The sequence below is a fragment of the Cetorhinus maximus genome, chromosome 6 (assembly GCF_964194155.1).
Source record: "Cetorhinus maximus chromosome 6, sCetMax3.hap1.1, whole genome shotgun sequence".
NCBI classification, from domain to species: domain Eukaryota; kingdom Metazoa; phylum Chordata; class Chondrichthyes; order Lamniformes; family Cetorhinidae; genus Cetorhinus; species Cetorhinus maximus.
Genome location: NC_135884.1, coordinates 119,924,167 through 119,943,712, shown reverse-complemented (window position 1 = coordinate 119,943,712; position 19,546 = coordinate 119,924,167). Strand labels below are relative to the sequence as shown.

Here is a 19,546-nt window from a genome sequence, read left to right as displayed (position 1 = left end):
GTGGCTATATTAATAGCATTAAATAGATGATATTCCATTTATTACCCTGCACATGCTGGATTTTAAAGCTAGTGTATTAAGCATGAACCTGCTCAGCACTCCTGCGGCTTCAGAATTCTCAGTCATTTCAAAACATCGCCAATAAATTAAATCAAGGATGACCACAGCGCTATAGTAATTGGCATCCTTAGAAAATGTACTGTATGACATTAACTCCTTATTAATTCCTTAACCCCTTGCCTTTGGTTAAGATTATAACAACTGTATCTATGTTGCTATTGGATAATATTGTGCTAGGACAAAAGTTTCTATTTAATAGCACATTAGATTTAATACTTTTGTTCATTTTAATATTGCTCTGTGTAGAATTCTGAGATAAGTGAAAGGCAATTGAAACAGATCTTACTGTTAAAAGAATTTAGCTAAATGTATAAGATGCTTCTATACAGGATAAAAATGAACACTGGAGTGAGTCATAAGTTATGAGTCAAATTTTGAACAATGTATTAATATGTCTGAACCCAAAATTCAGTTTGCCTTTAGTTCATTCGTGCCTGTTATAACAGTGTAATTTTAGATATAATGTGGAATTTTTAAGTAAAAATCAGATAATTGTTTTTAGCGTTTCTAGCAACTTACTTCACACCGTGCCCAAATTTCTTCGTCTTTGATTTGGATAGAAAAAAAATCAGAGTGCGAAATAGACTGCTGATTCACTATCATCACGTTTCACCCCCTAGGTCACTTGTAATTTTCAAAAGTCCAATTTGGCATCACATGGCCTCCTGAGTGTTGAATTGCCCTGTAATGTTAAAATTTTGTGACTGTTTAGTAATTGGTAGTGGATTAGAAAGGAATTCCCACAATGCATGGGAGCAATAAGTTGAAACAATTTCACAATATCCAGTCATAAGAGTGCATAGTGAGAAGTGCTACATGATCACTTGGAATAAAGAGGAAGTAATTAACATCAGAAATATGTCTCGCTCATGATATAATACCATGATTTCAATCAGCTGGTTGGCAAAAAGAAAGGCTCGGACAATGGTGAGCCGCTATTGCAGGTTAGAAATCCTTACTGGAGGAGGCGAATCTTGGACAACATGGTCACTAAAAAGTAGCTATTGGCCAGGGCTATAGTTTTTCTCCCAAACCAATGCTCCTCTTGAAGACGTCATCCAGTGTTCTGCTATGGAAAATACAACATAACCACACTCGGACTCATTTGGAGGTATCTAGAGAATATCTGTATTAGTAGCATTCCTTATTTTGTGCTCACTCCCTTCTTTTATTAATCAGCATGCTATCAAATGTTCAAGTGGGTGTTTGAAAATGTGAAGTAGATTCCTGTTCAGAAAAGTGCCATGGAAGTTTGTTACACAAAGAGTTAGATATTTCAGGAAGGTTAAAGTTATAATTCAGCATGGATTATCTACATTGCTGATCAAATCTGAATGCAAAAGCAGTGCTTTCAGTTGGATTACTCAGCAGTACAGAAAGTTAGCATTTATTGGGGAGAAGGTGGGGAGGTAAAGAGTTAGTAACCATTCCCATTTCAATCAAGCCAGATGTCCCATTAAGACCAGATGTTTACTTTAAAGTTCCAGTAGTCATTCTTTCCATTCCAATCTGAAGCAGATTGTAGGACGGTGTTGCACTGGATATGGTCAGTGACAGGAGTTAGAGCATTCTTATGGAATGCTTATTTGCAGTTATGTGGTGACCGCATTTGTCAGAGCATTAGTCAATTGGATTATGCACCAATCGATTGCAGGTCTCTGTGATTTCTCGAAGGCTACAATGTACTTGCCTCTCCTGGAATACTCGCACATTTTCTCAAGTCACAAATCCATTCATCTCACAATGTCAAATTGTAATAATTAAGCATTATTGATCTTAAATTCAATTAACTGCATTAACACTTGACTAGATCGAGGTGATTGTAGGGGCTGGCCAGACAGAGCATGTGCCGATACCTAATTCAACAATGCCCACCCGGAACTGTTAAAGTTTATGCTGTAAACTACAACAGCATGTATGATTATTTCAGGCCCAGACAGTTCCCACCCAGCATAAGGAACCTACACCTGCACCTCATTATAATTTTTATTTAAAGAAAAAATTCCCACGAACAGAAAGCCTGATTCCAATAAAGATCTAGTTCTGCAGTTAGCATTAATCAAAGTAATTGCCTGGTAAGAAGTAAGAAAAGAGCTTAATATTAATATTTAGATTGATACAAATATTTCAGACTTTTGGTGGGGATGCCTAGGGAGTGTTTGCCTCTGTTTACAAATCTATGCTCCTCCTAATTGGGAAGATGGGATAATTATGTCCACAGACACTGGGGCAGGAGGGGGCAAGAACAGGAGTCGGCAGGTGTGTAATTTGGTGCAGCTGGCCAGTGTGTCAGTTGCCGCCACCATCCCACCTCTGGGCCATTTTCCTGGAGGCAGGACTGGGGGCAGAATGGTTACCTGCCCACAAGCAGTGGGTAGCTAATTAAGGTAGTGAAAGGCCAATTATTAGAGGTCAGTTGGATTTTTCCAGTTGGCCTCTAGATCCGTGCAGCTGCCTGGAGGTGGTCTCATGGCTGCAGACTTGGAGCGGGTTGTGGGGTGGAGGGGGGCAGCGGTGGTTGAGGGGCAGTGCTCCAGGCAGGTTTTGAGGATCTCCCTGTCTACCTGGCTCCAGCTGCAGATGCAGGCCGCCCTGTGGGGAGGTTCCCGCTCCACAATATGGCCCGGCTGCTTGTGACCATTTTTGAATGCAATAATTTAAAAAGTGCTGAGAGGGCACCTCAAGATGGAGGCACCCTCTCTCTCCCTTACCTGCAATGGCAGGCTTCATCTCCCTCTGAGCTGGAGGGTCTTCTTTTGGCTTTAATTGGGTGGCGAGCATGCCTTCTAGTCTTTAATTGGCCAATTCAGGGAAAATCACTACCGGGTGACTGTTCCTGACACAGTCCAGGATCAAATGCTGCCATCTTTCTCTGGTCAGTTTCCTCCCCTAGAGATTCTGCCTCAGCTTTAAAGAAAAGTTTGAGTCAATGGCACTTGAGAGTGAGACTCAATTTTCTATTCAAACTCAACAATCTAGCATTGTTGGTACCATGTCAGCTAAGAGGTTAATTCTTTGAATAATGAGACATTCTTCGGCCCCTGGCGATGCTCTGACCTGCATCCAGAGAGTTACAAATAGGATATTAACCTGGAAATTATAAAGAGGCACCCAGGAAAGTAGGATGAATGTCCTAAATCTGACAACAGTTAATACCAGAAACTTTTCTCCTAAAGCCCGACCGAATTGATCCTAAAATGCTGAACTTCCTGCACAATCCTTTTGTTTGGCAAATGTTTCTTGCAGCTTTATGGATCAATGTTCTCTGTATAAGCCTTTGCCTGCTATTGTATAATGATATTAGTCTGTTCAAGAAACTGGTGAGGGAATTGAATACTCTCAGCCACTCAACGGCACCTTTAGTCAAAGCCACAAATTACAACATGGCACCATACTACAACATATATTTAATAGTTTTCATGCATGTTTTATGTTGGTATTGTAAATGTTGTTGTTCTCTGTGTAATGCAGTAAATTAATGGTGCCAAAAATGAAGTGCATCTTCAAGAGGAAGAGAACTCTTGGTATTGCCATTGTTTAGTAAGGAAGTAGAATAGGCACTTGTTAAGTGAGAAGGCTGCTTATTACAAATCCCTTTTACACTTCTCAGAAGTATTTTAAGGGAGAGTATACTGTTTGAATTACTGTAAAATCTGGAGTATTGGTTACATGGGGTAAAAATTAAAGATGCAATTTTTACAGGAGTTTGCTGCAAAATATCTATTATATTAGAAGAATATAAGTCGCAGTCTCTGGTTGCCAGTAATACAAACCTGAATATGGATTTGACTGAAACTAAATAATTTTGCGGTATCAGAATTTCATGGTGTTTCCTGTGTAGTTCTGATTGTCAATCTGTTGTAAAATGAATATAAACAAGAAAGGGAGAAACATAGAATATGCAATCCCTAAATTCTAAGTCAGTAGGTTTAAATTGTGGACACTATTGATTTGGAAACCAATAAATGTTCTGAAGCATGAATTCAAACTTTGAATGCTCTCTTTATGGAACTAAAGTTCATAATTTGTATTACTGTACTTTTTACAGAAATTTAAATAAAATTAAAAACAGGATTGTTTATGCTGAGCAGCATGATAGAGAATATAAAATGCCATGCTTTGTTCAGATGGTGGTTTTTAAAATGGCCATCAGTCTTCCTTTCCTTCATCTTATAATGATGTCATCCAGGAAATGTCACAAACTCCATTCCTCCTGCTAAATATCATCCAATATTTGATCAACATTCTTTCTAAACAACAATTTTATACCACCAGTTCACCAACCATGCAGCTCTCAAATCTTAAAGGGCAATAACATCCCACTAAAATGACTGGTATGTCATGTAACTAAGTGTGTAATTAAAAGTATGCAACAAAACTGAATGATGAGATGATAATGTCATGCCACCACTGGCAGTGCTGAAAACTAAATTGATAACTTTTTTTCAATAACCAGTGCAAACTGTAAGGTAGTAGCACAAATGAGAATGTATCCAGTAACAATGAAAATGAATTGTTTTTTAAGAAAAATTTCTCCTTGTTTGTTCCAGTAACTGAGGCTGCCTGAAAACTGATGTGGCTCCTTTTAAATAGAATTCTTATAGAAATATCAAGAGCTCCAACGCATAGCAACATGGAGTGATGGCATGTGGAGAGTCCGCAGTGTTGCTGAACTGCCAATTTTAGGGACATTGCTGTGGGGAACTGCCACTAGAAGCTAGGCAGTTTCTCACAGGGACCATCCTGCCAGCTAGGTGGACTAGTATTGGTAGAGGCCTGGAAGCATGTTGCCTTGTAATTGGTACACGATTGATGGGGACTGGAAAAAAGGAACGAGAACATAAAATCAAAAATAGGTAGCCTGACGAGAAAAATAAAGATTCACAGAGACTTTAAAAGTTTGTTTTTAAGGGGGAATTATTCAAATTTACTTGAATTGGGTCCATTTCAACTTAAGTGGGAAAGCAGCACATCCTTTGCATGCTGCAGAATGTACTTCTAAATTGTGCTTTGCATTTCGTCAGCTTAAAATATTCTAAAAATGCATTTGTAAACCCCCAAAATAATCTGTGACGATGCAATTATGACATTTTGTTCCTGCATGTACTCCTTTACCTAGAAACACAGTAACCTGTGCTCTAAGGCATGCTGCTTTAAAATAAATCATTTCAGTAGCAGATAAAGTCTATTTCTCTTTCCTGCACTTTGAAAGAAGGTTGAAAATATTTAGCAGCCAAGAGCTCTCTAGAACAGAACAGTGTGTGTAATTTGAACTGTAGGCATTGTGAAGTCTATATTTTTTTATAGGTTATGAAGTGGACCACCAATAAGATCACCAAAGGATAAGCGGAAAATAAATAAATTTCACTCAACAGTAGGAGCTACAACACATGTTCAATGAGTTAGCTAAGCCTGGCAGATTATGACGATCCCAGGTTTGATTTCCAGTGTGTGCTGAGTTAGGTGATCTCAGCATTCAGTATGGAAGAATTAGCTCCAGTGCACTAACCAGTAAGAGTGAAACCAAGGTTTGGGTTCCCACTCCCGCTATCCAGGCATCTGTGGTGGAAAACTGTCTGCATGTTGGCCTCGGGTGAGGGTAGTAGAATCACACTCCCTGCAGTCCAGGAGCCTGCCAAAACTTTCTGCAAGGTCCGTGCATGAAAGGTTGCCACTTTGGCAAGATACTGGAGGGTACCCACAGCAACTGTGGAATTATATTCCAACAATAAGTCAGTGCAATCCGGAATGGGGCTGGGGTGAAAATTGCTAGACAAAATTCAGAAAAGCGCTAGAGCTAAAAGTTGATCTTAATAAGAATGTAAGGCACCAAGAATTGATGTGAAATCAGGCTCCACCGGATTCATGTTAAATTGGAATTTTGTGCCAAGCCAATTTAATCACCAATAATAATTATACCATGAGTAGACAAGAAAGATTTTATGCAGCTTTTGATCGCATTATAGAGGTAGTTACATATTAAGTAGAGTCTATTTCATTATATCATTGGACTTTGCAAAATAATTTGGGAATTTTTATTTGACGTCAGGTGCTATTAAAGCAAGTAAACAGACGCTTCAACTTGTCTTCGACTGGACTGAGGTGGTGGAAGACTTACCTAATTTAAACCTGGCATGAAAAGGTGAGGCACAGGCATAGACTTGCGCTTAGAAGCTTAACTACTATAGTCAGATGCGTCAAGCTCAAATCACTTTTTACCCCACCAGGTTTAAATTGTGCAAACTTGCCACAACCTCAGTCAACCTCAGGACAAAATTGTGATGCTATAGCTTGAAACCACAATGTTACCTGTAAAATGAACTTATAGCTGGAATGGCAGCCGTTCTCTTCCTCCTTTCACTAGACAGCACTAGGAAAGGAACAGAGATTCCTCCACCATGAGGTCTTTAGTGACAATCCTGTTTCATTATCAAAACCCTGTGAGTTATGAGTTAAAGCCTTTAAGGCATGTCAGTAACATCATTCAGTTTATTTTATGAAAGTTAGTTTTTAGAAGGAAACAGAAAAACAAATTAGGCTGTAGTTTCTATCATTAGATATGGTCTGTAGTTTTATTTTCCACACTTAGGAAGAAAATGTTATGGGTTATGTAAAAATATGCTAACTCAATAATCATACTAATTTTTAACCATGACAATGGTATTCAGAATTTCTGTATCCTAGCAACCTAGTGATTAGTTTGTCAATCGTGAAAAGCAGAATTCTACTGAGTAAAATATTTGATTCCATGCTTGATTCAACAAAATGATTTAAACCATTAGTGGAAGTCGAGTCACTCTGTTTTGTTCCTTGAAATCAGTGAATTACTTCATGCTGATATATACCAAACAACTAAACCTTGCTCCTACTAAGTCTGGGTATTCGGTATACTGTAGAAAGGGAGGACTTTGTGAATAATGTTCCAAGGAGATTAACATATGATTTTTAGAAAAGAAACAACTTACTGCCACAATGGGAAAGGAGCATTCCAAGGATAGGAAGATTTATTTTTCACAAGGGTTGTGAATATTTCTAAAGAAGTGTTTAACCTATTAAAGAGCTCAATAGCATTTGTTACACAATTTATTGAAAATAAAGGTTAACTTTCTTTTAAGGTACCATCGGAATTTCTGAAAAATTCACTTATTCCTTACATTTCGTAGTTTATTTTCCAGCATAAAAATATATGGAGATTATTTCTTCCGTGTTTTGCATGATAAGGCAAATAAATTTACAGTTATTTGAACAGGGAAGCGGTCACTCAGTAATCAAAGGATTACATTTTGTGTATAAGTGACACCATGTCTGGGCTCTGCTGAAATCCATTACAAGGCCACAGTCATGTCTTTAGTGTTTGCCAGATTGCTCTGCATTAAAAGGCCCTCACCACAACTAAAGCATCTACCAAAGCCTACAATATATTTATGTCTCAGTGTTGTTTATTGTCTTGTTGGCTACATGTCCTACAGTTAGTAAGCTTTTATATGTAGCTTTCTGGGAACTGAAGTCTGTATTTTCAGGCTGTTTACTTTCAGATATTTTTTCCAAAAATCCTGAGAGGTTTTGCAGTAGTGCCTGCTCAGAGCCACTTGACTACTTTGGCCTCATACTGAACGCTCTGCATTATCACAAGTGTCGCACAAAAAGTAATATATCACCGCTTATCTTTTGGAAAATCAGAATTCATAAAGCTTTTACAAACCCCCTGTGATGGTGCAATTATTAATTACATATGTTTCATTCATAATTCTAAAGAAGAAGACAAATGGCAGCGAAATTTGAAGTGTGCAGTAATTTATTAGGCAATAAAATTGATGTATTCACCCAGCCTTCAAAATTCATCTGTTATGAAAAGTTTAGGGCCAAAGCCCAGCAAGGGGTTATGGGACATCCTCCCCTTGGGCACTGTATAATTTTAATAAACTAAAATGGCAAATATACAATTCTTTGGATAGCTGTGGTCATACAGTGCTTTTTAAAAAAAAAACTGAGGATAGATGAAGGTGGCCATGTTAACATTTTCTGTTACAACAGAATACAATGCTCCACACCTGATGCATGCTTAGGAGGAACATCATATTCAACATAAGTGGGCACGGATTGCCTCCAATGTTATGACGTACAAGCTCTTTGGGTACTCTAATTAATTAGTGTCAACATTTTAAAACTATTTCTAAAAATAAACATAATCCTGATTTTAGGATAGAACACCTGCCCTAAAACACCAATAAAGCATCTCAATTTCCTGGTCCCACACAGTCTGCTTTTATGGCCTTTGTTATTTGCAACTTTATCTACTTTGCTGTGGATGGAAAGCAGGATCCTTCATAGCTGTCAGGGAGAAGAACCCTTCATCCCTTCTCTTTTGAAAGGATTTGTTCCCAGACGTGAAGAATTGAAAAATTGTGTCTTTGCAACATAAGCAGTTGGATGGAACAGGTATTTTGACAATAGGAGAACGTCACTCCCAACCTTAAGGATATAAAGTTGAACTTGTGAGCTCTGAGGTATTTAAATTTGCTGGCCTTCATTGGCCCTTTTGGTATCCTCCGTGTGACGTACTGGATGATGTAAAGACATTTCATTTTTCTGGGGTTGGGGGTGCTGATGAGTAAACGTGGCATGAACCAGTTCACTCAGTTTGAATTGTGCCTCCTGATGACAGATCACAATCGGGCACCCTCTCCTGTTCGACTCAGTTGAAAACATTGATTGCCATTAAGTGCACAGCCTTGATCATCCTGCCCTGGCTGAAGGAGGCTTTATGGTGAGGATCATCATCAGAGGAAAAGAAGAAAATATAAATTTTTAAAATAGCAAATGAAGTGACTTGTCTGTCAACAAGTCCTGATATGCAATCATTTTTGTAGTCATAATTCCTATTTTAGTATAACAGTAGAGTATTTGCTGTAAGAAGGTGGGAATAATAAGGAAATTTGGTCCGTTGGAATATAAACAATGTCCAATTTGCCCAACCATAGACTGAACCCCAGAGTGAACCTTTGGCTTAATGGTAGCATTTCTGCCTCTGAATTAGTGCAGTGTTTGAGGCCCATTCCAGACCACCCCAGCAAGTGGAGACTAGAATATGGTCGCTAAACACTGGTTAATATCCAGTGGGTACTTGTATCTGTCTGGACCAGTCGCTTTGTGTCAGAAGGTTTGGGTCTCAATCTTGATTGTCCAGGTGAGCGGAGACCAAAGGGCCCGAATCCTGGATTGTCATACAGAAGGGCTACTTGAATCTGATGAGGCCGGGTGACCCCCTTAACCCCCATCATAAGCAAACGGTGGAGTTTTTCAGCCTTGGTTGCAGCCCACCTAGAAGAAGCTACTCCATAAATTAAAACAGTGAGGAAGGAAACTGGAACATACCTCAGCTACTTTTCCCTAGTGCCTCAAGAATCTCATGTGAGGCTTGAGCGAGAACCTGCCATAGAGCAGATCACAACAGGTGGATGAGCTTTACCACACACATTGAATCTCCTTTGTGGAAATGAATAACCTACAGGAAATTTTCAAAAATATAGGATTCTGTGAAATCCCTTCCTGATCGCCAACATAATCCAGCAAATTCTTGGATACCAGTATAACTCAAAGCACATCATTCAGCATCAAATCATATGTTTTCAAACTAAGCTCTGCAGACTCCAGGAGATCCAAAAGTCATCAGATTTTTGTTTGCCTGGGACACAGTACATAACTAGAGTACAGTATGATAAGAATTCTGCATTATATATACTTCTGCCTTTGTTGCTTACATTTTACCGTGTCTCTTGTATATACTAATAAACATTTTTTGCTTGGATTGTGGCACTTTGCTTTGCTAATACGATTTGCTAGAAGTGAGGATGGGAGGGTTTCACTGATAGTATTTGCACAAGGTCTCTGGGAATATGACATTTTCACAAGGTATATGACTATTTTCAGCAGGCCATAGGAGTGTGTCAGTATTTGCAGAGGCTCTTGGATGTACAGTATTTGTAAGGGAGTTTGCCAGGACACGCAGGGATTCTCCAGGGGTTTGTCAATATTTGAAGGGGGTCACAAAAGTGTGGCAATATTTTCAGAGGTATTAACATTTTCAGGGGTCCTCCTGAGTGTATCAGTATTTGCATGACGTCCTAGAAATGTGTCCAATATTTTCAGTGGTCCCATCACTGTCAGTATTTGCAGTAGGTCCCAGGAGTGTGTCAATACAGGGAATCTCCCATTGGAAAGTTAGAATGTTACTGCCCTGGGTAGTTCACAGATGGCACTTCCATGGTCTAGGCAGCAGAAGTATGAATAATTCAGTGCCAGTTTAAATAGTTCAATTATTCTTAATATTAAATTTAGTATTTATTTATAAATTTAAATTTACTCTTATTTCTGCTTAACTTTTTCAAATATGTTTTCTGATCTGGGCGCCTTCTGAGGTTTTTTTTTTGCTGTACTGTCTCGTTGATGCGTTTTGCACATTGCAGTTCCTGTTCTGGGTCAGGCCAGAGTATGAAAGACATCTGCATCTACTTTTTCATCATCATTTCTTCTCCCAGTTGTAAACAGTAATCATGTGGGAAAGTGGTCTTTAGCTTTTGAATCTTACGATAGCCTAATTCTTTGTACAGCTCTATGGATTGGTCATTGATGATGCATGAAAACAGTTCTCTCAACAATGCCCCAAATGATTACTGTAGGTCTGGCCTGTTGGAACATTATGAAAAAATTATTGCAAAACAGCAAAATAATGTTACTGTTCCAATTTCTGGGGGAGGTGTCTGATTCTTTGCTTGGCTCACGCATGATGCTAGTATTTGCAGTGATTAATCGCTGTTTTCTCACATGCTGTTTCTGCTAGTTTAAATTGGATGATGACATCATTTTGTTGGCACATACAGACTCTTCCAAACAACTGTTCAAATCAAAACCCTTCCTTCCCCACCCACCCCCTCCCCCCACCTCACTATTTTGCTTGAAAAATGCAGGGATTTATTTAATTCCATCGAGTTGAGTGCAGCTTTATTGAACTAATTATGCAATGAGGATGATCTTTAACTGTAAATTTTACATTCAGTGCTGATACATTTTTTTTAACACCACTAATGGTGAAAAATCTAAACGGGAGTGTGAAAACTATGTAATATAAACAACATACATTTTCATATATCTCAGTACTCTCATGGGTTTTCAGTAGCATTTTATAAATTTATTCAAAGAAAATTACTGCAGCATGAAAACATCAAATCTTATACCAAAACTTGGCAATCTTGTTATTGTCATATTTTCCAAAAGCTTTTTTTCTAAACCCATTTCTGACATCTGCAGGCATGCATGCATTTCACTGTTTTGACAGAGTGAAAGTCTGATTAAAATGATGCACACTTAAATGTCAGTGGGTCGAAAGTAACATTCTTCCATAAACCTGGATGTAGCTGTGATTAGTCAGTACAGAATTTTTCAACCATCTGTTCTTCCATAGCAGAATTTTTGAAGTATGGAAGGGCAAATCTGGATGCAGCCCTCTAAATCATCATAAGGTTTTGAAATTTGGAGCCCAAATTTGGATAATCAATCTGTATATTTCGAGCTGTTTTTAAAGGTAGCATTTAAAATAAATATTCAATTTACTAAATACTAAAACGCAGAAATTTATAATGGTTGTATAATTTAAATTACGACTGTCTCTGCTTGGAATTGCGTTAGAGGTAGAAGAGCCATAAGACGTATTAATTGACAGACAGGAACTGCTGTCTCTGAGGTTGATACATGTAATTTATTACTTTAGAAATGAATGCCACCTCCAGAATTTGCTTCATTAATTTCAAATTTAGTTTTAATTTCAAGCTGTTGCCCCTTGAGAAGAATAAGGTGGCAAATTACGTTTGAAGAGATGATTTTATGCACCCAAGAAACACTATATTTTAACTATCTAACTTTGCAGCAGATGTTACCAGTTATGATGTTTTGCCATATTTAATTTCAATCCATACTAGCAGCAATTACCTTAAAACTGTTCTCTCCTTCTCCCTTTTTTTAAATGCAGCCTACGTTTCAGATGAATTGAAGGCAGCAGTATTAGGGGACGAAGACGCTGAAGCAAATGAGTCTGGAGCTGATGGAGAATCATCCTCAAAGTATGTGTGCAATGAGCAGGAATTTAGCAAGGAATCGCCTAGCTACCAGGACTCTCCAGCTGCCGAGTTTTCTGGCCAGGAGATGGACAGCACGTCTCACGTTAGTGAAACCAGTGATCGATTGGCTGACTTTGAGAGCAACTCTATAAAGAACGAAGATGAAAGCAAGGAGGGTAGCGGTCTTCCCGAGGAGGGAGTACAGGACAGTTTGGAACAAATGAAAGCAATATACAACAATATCCTATCAAATTCATACTGGTCATCTCTGAGTTTGGGCCTGAACCAGCCAAGTGGGCCAGCAGCAAATGGTGGCAGCAGCAGCAGTAGCAGCAGCAGCAGCAGTAGCAGTTGTGGAAGTGGGAGCTTTGACTGGCATCAGTCTGCCATGTCAAAGACATTGCAGCAAGTCTCTCAGACCAAGATGATTCAGGAACCAAGTCTCTTCAGCACAGTACAGTTGTACAGGCAAAGCAGCAAGCTCTATGGTTCCATATTTACTGGGGCTAGCAAATTCCGCTGTAAAGACTGCAGTGCTGCTTATGACTCCTTGGTGGAGCTGACTGTGCACATGAATGAAACTGGACATTATAGAGATGAAAATAATGAAACTGACAATAACAATCCTAAAAAATGGTCCAAGCCTCGTAAACGCTCTTTACTGGAGATGGAGGGAAAGGAGGATGCTCAAAAGGTGCTAAAGTGTATGTACTGTGGCCATTCATTTGAGTCCCTTCAAGACTTAAGTGTCCACATGATCAAAACAAAACACTATCAGAAAGTGCCTCTGAAGGAACCTGTGGCACCAATCTCCACAAAGGTCCTCCCTTCCACCAGAAAAAGGGCTCTGCTTGAGCTTGAGCTGCCAAGTTCTCCAGATTCCACAGGTGGTACACCGAAAACATCTCTTTCTGACACAAGTGATGCACTACAGAAGTCCTCAAACCCTTATGTTACACCAAATAACCGCTATGGGCACCAGAATGGTGCCAGCTATGCCTGGCAGTTTGAGGCGAGAAAGTCTCAAATCCTCAAGTGTATGGAGTGTGGGAGTTCTCATGATACATTACAGGAACTCACGGCACATATGATGGTAACTGGACATTTTGTTAAAGTGACCAATTCTGCGATCAAGAAAGGGAAACAGATTGTAGAGGCACCACAGACCCCAACACCAACACCGGTGACGGCCATCTTAGAAGATAAAGTCCAGTCCGTTCCCCTAGCTGCAAGTGCTTTCACATCATCATTAAGTACCCCAGCCAGTGTCTCACCGAAATTAAATCTTGAAGTAAAAAGGGAAGTTGAAAGAGACACTGAAAGCGATCAGGATAAAGTCAAAGAAAAAGAGAAAAACTGCGATGATGATGAAAAATATGACATTTCCTCAAAGTATCAGTACCTGACAGAAGAAGATCTGGAAGAAAATCCTAAAGGAGGCCTAGACATCCTTAAATCTTTAGAAAACACAGTGACCTCTGCTATTAACAAAGCTCAGAATGGGACTCCAAGTTGGAGTGGCTATCCTAGCATTCATGCAGCCTACCAGCTTCCTAGTATAATGAAGTTACCATTTGGTTCATCAGGGAAGACTACACAATTAAAGTCAGCACAAAGCAACATTGATATTATGGCATCTCCAAAGAGCCAGCCACTAGTTTCGCCACCTAGTAGCCAGAATTCTCCTGTACCAAAAAACAATTTCCATGCTATGGAAGAGCTAGTGAAGAAAGTCACAGAGAAGGTAACCAAATCTGAAGAAAAGACTAAAGAGTCAGAAAATAAATTGTCCCGACTGAAGCACGAAACACCTTCTCCATGCGGCAGTGAAGCAGGAGAGCAACAAAAAAGTGAAGCTTCAAAAGATCCCAGTGCTAAAAGCCACGAAAATATTTCCAGTAACCAGAAAGACACCACGAAAGAGAGTCCAGCCAAGGATCATTTGGAGAATGGTACAGAGGCCTTAAAACCCACTACAAATAGTATGTGCACTAGCACGGCTATTATTATGGACCACCCTCCCGAACAACCTTTTGTAAACCCATTAAGTGCATTGCAGTCCATTATGAATGTTCACTTAGGAAAAGCAGCTAAACCTGCACTGCCTACCCTGGACCCTATGAGCATGCTTTACAAAATGAGTAACAGCTTGGCAGAAAAGGCTGCTGTGGCCACACCAATTTTGCAGGCCAAAAAAACAGAGCCCATAGACCGTTATTTCTATCATGTCAGCAGTGACCAGCCCATTGATTTGACGAAAGCCAAGAGTGACAAAAGTGGTTCTTTGGGTTCAGTGCTTTTGTCATCCATATCCCCGTCGTCAACATCTTCTTCATCCACTGTGACAACAGCAAAGACATCTGCAGTCGTGTCATTCATGTCAAACTCGCCGCTACGCGAGAATGCCTTGTCAGATATATCTGATATGCTGAAAAACCTGACAGGAAGTCACACATCAAAATCTTCTACACCTACAAGCATTTCAGACAAATCTGAGGTGGATGGTAGCACTATGGAGGAGCCAGAGGAGATTTCCCCAGCTCAAAAACGTAAAGGCCGGCAGTCAAACTGGAATCCACAGCATTTGCTCATACTGCAGGCCCAGTTTGCAGCCAGCCTGCGACAAACCACAGATGGAAAATTCATTATGTCGGACCTCAGCCCACAGGAGAGAATGCACATCTCAAGGTTTACAGGGCTCTCCATGACAACAATCAGCCACTGGTTAGCCAATGTCAAGTACCAGCTTCGAAGGACAGGTGGAACAAAATTTCTTAAAAACCTGGACTCTGGCCATCCAGTGTTTTTTTGTAATGATTGTGCATCACAAATCAGAACTCCTTCAACCTACATCAGTCACTTAGAATCACATTTAGGCTTCAGGTTACGAGACTTATCAAAACTTTCTAGCGAACAGATAAGCAGCCAGATAACACATGCAAAACTGCCCTCCGAAAAATCGGTGTTGCCATCTCAAGACGATGAGGCTGGGACAACGTTCCAGTGCAAACTTTGTAATCGGACTTTTGCCAGTAAACATGCAGTTAAACTGCATCTCAGTAAAACTCACGGCAAATCACCAGAGGACCACCTTCTGTATGTTATAGAGCTGGAGAAACAGTAGCATTTACTTTAGTAACCTAACTGTTTGCTTTGAGGACAACTCTGAAAGAAGCCTTAAAGCTACTGTAACAACTCTTGGCACATGTTCTTGATTTACTGCAGAGTAGCACTCTGATCTGAACTCTTTTATATAACTGTACAGTGTTTAATGGAAGCACGTAATCAGCTGTTGTTACTGGTTGATTACAAGGGTAAAAATGGTAAGTGTTTGGAATTTTGTGTAAATTGGATTTAGTTGCTGTGTATCGCTCAGATGCATTAAGCTGCATGCGTAATGGACAATTTAGTTAAGCATTTAATACTGAACCTGGTGCACTTTCTCATGTGAATTAAGTGTGCTGGCATTTCTCAGCCTTTAACCTTTAACCCTCTGAGCACTGCTGAAGCACTTCTGCATTAAGTTGCAAAAACAAATTGGCAGCATTCTTATTTTTCAGATCACTGACTGAAAGCCATTATTAAAATAATGATCTGCAGCTGTCTTTATTCAATTCCATTGTCATGATATTTGTGCAGATGATTTTGCACAATATAATTTTCAGATGTATTATTTAATGGAGATTAACTACTATTTACAGAGCTAAAATGAATAGTCAATGCTCAAAGGGTTAATAAAATTAGAAAAAAACACTTGTACTGTATTTCTTCAACAGTAATATACAAAATTCTTTCAAAGGGTTTATGCTATGAGATCCTGCTACAAATGTAAAAAGGCATTCCATGATGTAACCTCCTTTACTTATTTATGAGCACTCTCACTTGTTATTTTAATGATCATCATGTGTAGAATGCCTTTGATTGGTAAGTTTTGTTCTGCCTAATTATTCTCCCATGATTCCCTACTGCATCTTTATATTTTGGCATATAAAAGGTAACCCGTGGTTACCAGCACACTGAGTGAGTCTGTTCATCTCCATTTTTCAGTTAATTTGCAGAAATAACTGACAGCTGACATCATACGAGAATATATGTATAAAATAGACATGTAAACAGCACAGATACTGTAACGCACTCTGTGCCCTGTCTTGTTGCTGGAAATGAAACACCATTATGGCTGTTCATATAACTTTTTTTTTTCCTACTGCAACATTAAACCATTTTTCAATAATTTTGTGTTGCTTTCGCACTATAGTCTACATACAAGGTGCTGCAGGTAATGAGCGCACTAACACTGAACCTGGCTGGAGCTTGAGTGGGTTTATGGTCCTGTCAGGCAAGGGTTTTGGTTAAAGTATTATTTGTCAGATAACCACAGCACTTACAAAGAGATACTTGAGGGGTTAGCACCTTTCGAAAGGCCTTAATTCACAGGTGCGCATTGAGACCTAACCGTAACCCCACCCAAGCACTGGCTTGTTCAGACACATTGTATATCTTCCAGCCGCCACATTTACACAGTATCTTAAAATAACATTTGTGATAAATGTGCAATTTACCTAATTTATGGCACTATGATGTGCTCAGGGCTACATACAAGATGAAAATCTTAAATGGAGCTTGAACAGTGCACTTCACAACAAGAAATCAATATGCCATGGCTTAGAGAGCTATCTGCTGAGGTGAAATTAGCAGAAACCAACTACCAAGGAGCATAGCCCCAAATCTGTAACCACAGAGTGGCTATAGTAAACCAAAGTATAACTTAATAAAGGATTGGTATCTAACAAACAAGACTACCAACATTTGTGCATGATATCTCAATTTTTGTAATATTTTATGTCCTGTACATATTGATCTTTCAATGCTCTTGACTTCTGTCCCAGCCAACTGTCTCTCTTGCAGGCACCAGACCAGCTCTAGATGACAGGGGGGCCATGAATTATGTTTGAAAATTGGGCATTATCTAAAATCCACATTACCCAGCAAGCTTGACTGTAATATTAACAAAACATCTAATGAGTGGTTACTTGTTGAGAAACCATGAAGCTGACTGAAACATTGGGTTTACTTTTATCAATTTTCCCATTTTTTTGTATGTGATATGTTTTGCTGAAGAAGCGTCAAGATTTGTCTGAGATTCTTCCCCTTTTCCCCTTTAACAGAAACACTGTATATACTGGACAGCTTTCACAATCACCTTAACCCTTACAGTGCTATTCACAGCATTCGTTGGGCCAGCGATATGGAACTCCTGCTTATTCAGCAGGGAAAGGATTAAAAATTCAATCCCATTTTGTATTTGCTGGACTTTAAATGGATTTCTAATTGTCATCTGCTTTCCATGATTGGATACAATGGATATATGTACTGTGCATATGTGCTCTACATGTTAGAAGGAGAATACTGGTTATTTTATACATTTGAGAATTTAATTACACAATTTCTAGGATTCTGCTGAGCCATGTTCTTAAACATGTAAAACAGGCGCAGTATCTGCAATTAACCTGAGTATTAAATTCAGAAAGTAGTTGCAATTCAAATTCCATGTGAAGTCAACATTGTCTTTTTAATTTCCTTAAAATTGTTTATTTAAATTTTGTTACACTGTCAACATCTTTTCTACTGAAAAATATTTTATATGTTAACATAATCGATTATTGTATGAAAGCACTCTGGACCACTGCAACAAAAACAGTGTATGAATGTAACAGGATACAATAAAAAGAAATATACATGTTACAGAACCAACGTAGGAATTCCATACCCTCGGTTTAAGTAAACAGTACAGCCAGTCTGAGTGGTGATTATTGGGTCATGCCATTCATTTTGTGTGTGAGTGCGTGCGCGTTTGTCCACACACTGTCCAGTGAAAGCAGCACCTCATGATATTGTTATTTTTCTTAATAGTTGTAAGTAAAAATATCACAGGTCTTTGTAAGTGTCAAATAGCTGAACATACAGAGAAGAATAGAATGTTCAAAGCTTTAAAGTCACATCATTTCAGTTCTAAACAAAATGTTGCAGCAATTAGCAGAATGCCTGTGGCTCAATTGAACCTTGCAGCCGTTTTCACATATGAAGAAACCCCATTTGACAATCCTGATAATCTGTTATTATTAAGTTATTCCACAATGATGGAGGATATCTATACTGAATAAACAGCAGGGGGCTGGATACACAATGATATCTGTTACAGGTTAAGGGATCTTGCAGTGGAACTAAATGACCTAGCGCCTATGGCAGCCGTATTCTGAAAGGTCGAATGGTATGCTTCTTCAAAATCTTGTGTTAATTAATACAGTGTACAGAAACTTACATTCCATATTAGAAGAAGCAAATGACAGGATTTTCATTAAACTTCTGACAAAGTCATGGTAGTGGAGCAGAACAAGCTCCAGAAATTTTCCGGGCCTTGTGTAAATACATATTTAATTGTCAGCTCTCATTTTTACTGTTATACAACCTCAGATTACTTTTGCACGATTTGAGGTGTTTTTGCACTGAGTATTAATTACGTATTTCATTGGACAGCAGTGATTAATATAGGATATCTTGCAATACCAAAGGCAACCACGGATTGAGAGTACAATACACATCCAATTATCCAAACTGCTCTGGAGGCAGCATCTCACTCAGCATGGATAAATTCGAGTTCGGAGAACTGCAAGTCAGTTATCAAATAGTTAAAAATGCTAGAGGCATCCGTAAGGTTCATAAAATCTAGAGGTTCCAAAGAACAACAGGAATTGGTTGCGGAGGAGTACCCCGTACTGATTGCACTATACTTTGCTGAACGCTTATGCATTAGTCAATATGAATGCTGACCATTGTCCTTAGGGAGATATGTAGGTATGGATAATTCTGTTTAACTAAAAATGCTGGTAATGTCCTTTCTCCTGGGACTTTGATTCAGGTTATGTCCCCAGCCATTTGCCTGACCCTGAAGAAAGGGGCATTTGCAGCTAAAATGACATTTAAACTATTAAGTGTGATTACCCTCTCATTGTCACAAGCTACAAGCTCAATACATTTGCAGAAGGGGTCATTGTACAGAAGCAGTATCACTTGAAGGAAGTGATACTTCACTGCCCTGAATTGCAATTAATGGGGCAGGGAGGAGAGCACTGCAAGCACTGAGTGATTAGTACCTTGTCAGTTGTGTACTCGGCATATAAAATGTTGTGTTCTTATTGTGTACACTTTATAGAGCATATTTAGGGTTAGAGCAGGAGCTGACTTATGTTCTATCATATAATGTCTCAGTAATGTGATCTGCTTGACTGCAGCAGTCCAGGTCAGAATGGTCATGT

At 39.1% G+C, this 19,546-nt stretch overlaps 1 protein-coding gene across 10 annotated transcripts in view; it reads left to right on the top strand.

Annotated features, from left to right (window-relative positions):
- Nucleotides 1-19,546, top strand: part of tshz3b (teashirt zinc finger homeobox 3b) — a 107,922-nt gene that overhangs the window by 52,297 nt on the left and 36,079 nt on the right. For 6 of the 10 annotated variants that reach the window (XM_078544389.1, XM_078544390.1, XM_078544391.1 and 3 more), the window contains one exon: nucleotides 12,146-17,984. In XM_078544389.1, the coding sequence (XP_078400515.1) occupies nucleotides 12,146-15,357 (3,212 nt within the window). In that variant the 3' untranslated portion in view covers nucleotides 15,358-17,984. Of the gene's footprint in view, nucleotides 1-6,178; nucleotides 6,263-12,145; nucleotides 17,985-19,546 lie in introns of those variants that run through there. The other 4 variants (XR_013576930.1, XR_013576931.1, XR_013576929.1 and 1 more) reach the window with 3 other exon arrangements.